This window comes from Agrilus planipennis, unplaced genomic scaffold (genome assembly GCF_000699045.2).
Source record: "Agrilus planipennis isolate EAB-ADULT unplaced genomic scaffold, Apla_2.0 scaffold66, whole genome shotgun sequence".
In the NCBI taxonomy this organism is placed as follows: Eukaryota; Metazoa; Arthropoda; class Insecta; order Coleoptera; family Buprestidae; genus Agrilus; species Agrilus planipennis.
The window spans coordinates 1,252,793-1,258,051 of NW_020438868.1; the positions used below are offsets into that span (position 1 = coordinate 1,252,793).

General features: G+C 31.5%; 2 protein-coding genes across 2 annotated transcripts; one reads left to right on the forward strand and one right to left on the reverse strand.

Moving 5' to 3' along the window:
• The first annotated feature begins 497 nt into the window (after window positions 1-497).
• On the forward strand, window positions 498-2,473 carry LOC108734710 (myosin light chain alkali-like). Its single transcript, XM_018466360.2, has 4 exons — window positions 498-660; window positions 1,398-1,568; window positions 1,822-1,908; window positions 2,335-2,473. Exons 1-4 carry the CDS (start codon window positions 540-542, stop codon window positions 2,388-2,390), a joined length of 435 nt encoding a protein of 144 aa, XP_018321862.1. The 5' UTR covers window positions 498-539; the 3' UTR covers window positions 2,391-2,473.
• Window positions 2,474-2,653: 180 nt separating this feature from the next.
• On the reverse strand, window positions 2,654-4,217 carry LOC112904958 (myosin light chain alkali-like). The gene is made up of 5 exons (XM_025976318.1): window positions 4,141-4,217; window positions 3,556-3,740; window positions 3,383-3,469; window positions 3,266-3,318; window positions 2,654-2,921 (listed from the first exon to the last, which is right to left on the reverse strand). Exons 1-4 carry the CDS (start codon window positions 4,215-4,217, stop codon window positions 3,293-3,295), a joined length of 375 nt encoding a protein of 124 aa, XP_025832103.1. The 3' UTR covers window positions 2,654-2,921; window positions 3,266-3,292.
• Between the last annotated feature and the right edge of the window lie 1,042 nt (window positions 4,218-5,259).

Sequence of the window (5,259 nt, forward strand, 5' to 3'; positions counted from 1 at the left end):
AAAAAAATACTTTTTATATAATCAAATTGATCCAGCAGTATCTCAAGATATGAGTAAGATACGTAACAAAATACAATTAAAATATTGGAGCAGCAAAAAACATGAGACGAAGATAACAGGCTATACGCAATGTATGAATAATAATGTTCGTGTGCAAAATGTGTACTATACTGGTAAATGCATATTATTATAAAATAGTCAAATAATATCTTTCATTTCTCTCCATTGAACGGCCACCCTTTATAACGCCGAAAAATGTTCAGTCCCTTAAGTGTCGTTATATAGAGCTTACACTGTATATTTTTTTAGAAACCCGGAATTGTTTTTATAAAGTTGATAATCAATACAGCTGCCTGTTTTTGAGTCGTTTGTTTATTTTTTTTATGGCGATTCCTGTCCCACTCTCCTTTTAATGCAAGGAAAATTTAACAATTACAACGTACCCCTTAACTAATAAATAATATTAAATAGTACTTGTTACTGAATTTTAATGGTGTTGGTACTGTTGGTGCACTTGTACAGATGCAGACTTCGCTTATATGGTATACCTAAGTGGAGATGATAAATTAGATGGTGTAGAATTACCGAAGGCATTGCGTGCTTTAAATTTTAATCCGAGTCTTGATTGGTGTGTGAAAAATGGCGGAGCAGAGAAAAAAGGTAAAACTATTATTAATAATAGAAAACCGAGTATCTATATAATATAAAAAATGGTAAAAACTATACATACCTGTCGATATCTCTTTATATTTGCCTGTAACTACAGTGGATTTCGGATATAACGACGAAATTACAGTGGTCCCTTCGTCGTCGTTATATCCGAAATCCACTGTAGTTACAAGAACCAATGCGTCGCAATAAAGAGAAGTAATGTTCTTTAACAATACAAAGAACTAATTATTATTGTTTATAGAGGGTTAGTAGAGAAGATGCTTTTAATCTTTAATCTTAAACAACTCACTTATCTCATAAATTACCCTTTATCAACACAAGTTTAAGTATGACTTTACCTCATCTAAGATCCTTTTATTATTGTGAATTCTGAATAAGTTAAGGTTTTAGGTGATACCTATCGTCTGAAAATCCCTTAAGAATAAGTGACTTTTCACTTAGCTTTAAAGAACGAAAGTAAAAGAATAATAAATCCAGTGGTGTTTCTGGTAATACCATACCTCTGTTGCCTGATTCAAAAATCAATGGAAAAATTATGTCTTGTAATATTTTTATACTTTCTGCGGACCTTTTAGTTTATTGTAATAGATTTATTATCGATTTAAATTTTCCAAATCGGCAAATGGCGTAAAGTCAAGGCAAGATGATCGAATTCCTAGATAATTCAAATCGATAATGTAATTTGGAATTCAATTCTCCTTAAGTACAATCAATATTTATTGTAGGACAAAAGTTTATAACATTGGACGAATTTTACAAAATAGTAGTTGAATGCAAGAAAGACAAGAAAGATCAAGGAGTATACGAAGACTTTATTGAATGTTTAAAATTATACGATAAAGCCGATGATGGTAGAATGATGGCAAGTGAATTATCTCATGCGCTTGGTTCACTTGGTAAGATAATTGTGACAAAGAGTTTGATGTTGCTACTAAAACAGTGATTGTCTTTATAGGTACCTTTAATATTCGTTTTTCTGGTACTCATCCTGACCTCTTCTTAATCATGTGCTACCTACCACCCCAAATTTATTTATTTATTTAGTTTATTTTTATAAAAATAGCGTTTTTGGAATAAAAAAAGTATATAACCACCAATCTTTCGTAAATACTAAGCCTGTATTTTGTATTGAAACGTCTCTCTTTACAGGCGAAAGAATGAAGAACGAGGAAGTGGACGAAGTTCTTGATGACTGCCTGGATGAAGAAGATGACGAAGGCATGATACCATACACACGTAAGTGTTTCTATTCATTTCTTTAGAATAAGGGAACAAACCTAATAATAAATAGGCGAAAACTAACAAAAGAACAAATTTCTCTTTGCTATTATCGCCGACTATAGTAGAGGTAATTTAGAATGACATGAACCGTGGCTTTGGTGCAGCGTTCGCTGATTTCTACATTTCTACTTGGTCATCACATTTTATAGTTTATCTAGTCAATGATTTTTAAATTCATAAAATGAATGGAATAGGAGTCTTATCTCACAGAACTTAAAGTCCATGTCAATCTAAACTACCTATAGTTATTGATTTTTGAACTATACCTGCTTTATAATAACTGAAAAGTAATCGATAACTATTGATGTTAAGTTTGTTCTTTTATAGTAGTTATAGAATTCTTATCGGCAGGCGATTTACCAAAGTTTACTATCTTTTTAGCATTTCTTGCAAGAATGTGTGGAAAACAGCCCCCACTTAAGGTTGCTAAGAAATGATATAATCTAAAATGCATTAAATGCCGTATATCTATTACGGACCTGTTGTTTATTTAAAAAAAATTACAGTCTAGTTTTCAAAATGGATTTTATTTCACATCTAACAAGGAAAGGAATTCCAAGTAAACTTACTAGAAATTAAACTAAATAAATAAAATTTCTTCTATCAAAAACGCTAATACTTTTACAATAAGTTGTAAGGTATTCTCAATAATAGGTCAATTATGGTTGTGGTAAGGAAAATTTGAGATGAAAATTAAGAAAACGTTTTCAAAATAACTTTATTATAATTAAATTAAATATTAATACGGTTACCACGATTTGTTCCAATTGAGTGGATAAAATTTACAATAAAACGAAATTGAATGATTTACATTTAGTTGTTTATTAAGTTGGCAGGTTGTGCTGTGTTTGTAGTCATTACAAGTAACGACCTAAATTGCCTTTTGCGACGATGGCATACTTAGGATGAATTTGCTTCATTTACGTACTTCTTCTTGAGTTTAGTGATAACACGACCACTCAAAAAGGCTGAAACACAAAAAAATGTACATCAATGTCGATCTAATATCTAAATTCGACTTAGTTTTCCATTCGCACGCAAAGTAATTTAGAGCACCAATTTTAGTCGCGAAATCATTTGAAAACTCCAATTTTGGCTTTTAAAAAATTCGATAATAATTTCATGTCAAAATCATTTAGAAGCTACCTTGAAGCAGTAGGCAATTTTGACTTTCAGACTATTAGAAAATTTATTTGTGGAAAATTAATTTTGACATACAATCATCCAACAAACTAATTAATAGAATTCCTTTTTTTGCTTTCAAATAATCTGAAAATCTTTATTAGGTACATTTTTAATTATAATTACTTACAGAATAAAATTAGTGTAGATAAATTGTTTATGCCATGAGGTTCTTGAGGAAAGCTAGAAAGAAAAATATCGAAGTATGTAATGTTGTTTAATAGCAAAATATATTAAAACTACTTACGAGCATATGGAATAAATCCATCATCGTCTTCTTTGTCCATACAGTCTTTAAGGATTTGGTCACATTCAGCGTCTGTTAACCTTTCGCCTATAGGAAACAAAAAGGATTATTACAAAGTTTTGCTTTTTGTTTTGGAAATCAAATTTTTGTAACGAAATATTATAAACACTTACCAAGGGAAAGAAGCGTGTGTGCAAGTTCAGCAGCCATCATCTTACCATTTTCTTCTTTGTCGTACAATTTCAGACATTCCAAGAAATCCTCGTAGGTGCCTTGTTCTTTTTCTTTTTTAACTTGACCGTAAATGGGTAAGAATTCTTCTACTTTGAGTTTCTTCTCACCTGGAAAACAACAGACCCTTTACTTTCAACACAATAGCTTCAACGAAAAGTTCTTTATATGAGTGTAAACCAATTTTTATTTTTAAAACAAAGGCTAACAACAGCTGCAGCTGTTTTAAGTAATATCAAAGAGGATTTTTCCTTTTCTCAATATTCTGGGTTTATAGTCGTAGTTCAGGATTACTTCTTCTCCTTATCTAACGTTTCTCAGGAAGCGTAGCAAGAACGTGAAGACCTTCGCTGCGATTGTACTGATACTCAGTCCTTTCCTGGGTAGCACTGAGATTTAGTCCTTCGCTGCGGTTACAGTGAGACGCAGCCCTTAGCTACGGTCGAACTGAGACGCAGTCCTTCGCTACGGTCGAACTGAGACGCAGCCCTTAGCTACGGTCGAACTGAGACGCAGTCCTTCGCTACGGTCGAACTGAGACGCAGTCCTTAGCTACGGTCGAACTGAGACGCAGTCCTNTTTGCAAATCCCTGACCCAAATCATTAATTAGACATATATTTGGATAATCCGTTATCACCTGAACGTTCTTAATCAGAAGTAGTTGTAAACTTGCCAAAAAGTGCGTGCTTATCTCCGACTTTATTTTTAATTAAATATTTGGTACATTGGGCCAACTTTTATGCTATGTCACTCAAGTAATTAATAGCATATGCAGTAGATGTAGACTGGGCTTAACTATTTATATTTTTTTATTGCACAAAGAGATGCACCTTGTTCTTTACTTTCATCCTTCTTATTATTACGTATGTAGTTATTATAAGTTTGAAACAAAATGCTACAATTTGCTTAGATGTTCATTCTTTTCGGCGTTGAAGAATATTTCTATTATCCTTTACTTCAACACAACTATAATTTATTTAAACATTTGTCATCCTTTTTGTTTTAAACTGTGAGTATTGTATCAACGGCTTTGATTTTTTTGCAGGCTTCTGAACTTAAAGAGAGTGAAATTGAGGGTACGTGTGAATCTAATACATACTGAAAAAAATACATGCATGCATTAATTGTTTACTTGCATGTACAAAACCAAAATTAGAAGTCCAAAAATAATCTAGCTCATTAAGGAAATTAAATTGATTTAGATCGGTAAAATTCGATAGAGTATGTGAAGGTGCTACATGTAAACACAGGTGACACTTGTTAATTTTCAGTCAAACATGTTTACATCTGTGGAAATTTGTAATTTCTTTAAAATTATTATTAGTGCATCTTCAAAATTAGGGACAAAGTTGTGCATCAAAATTTATATGAAATTAATTAAATTAAATGAAAAATAGATAGAGGTACCTAAATAAAAATATTTTCACAGGAATTTTTGAAATTGACTTAAAAATAAGTACTTAGAAAATTTATGAATTTTTGAAAAAACAAGATTTTCAAATTTCATTTTTACGGGTCAATTTAATCTAGCGAATCGGTTTAAGAAATTAAAATAATTATCCAAATGCATTTCTGTATGCTGCATATTAATTACAGTGCAAACTCTTTATAACGTCACTCGATTTAACGACAAACTCCTTAAAAC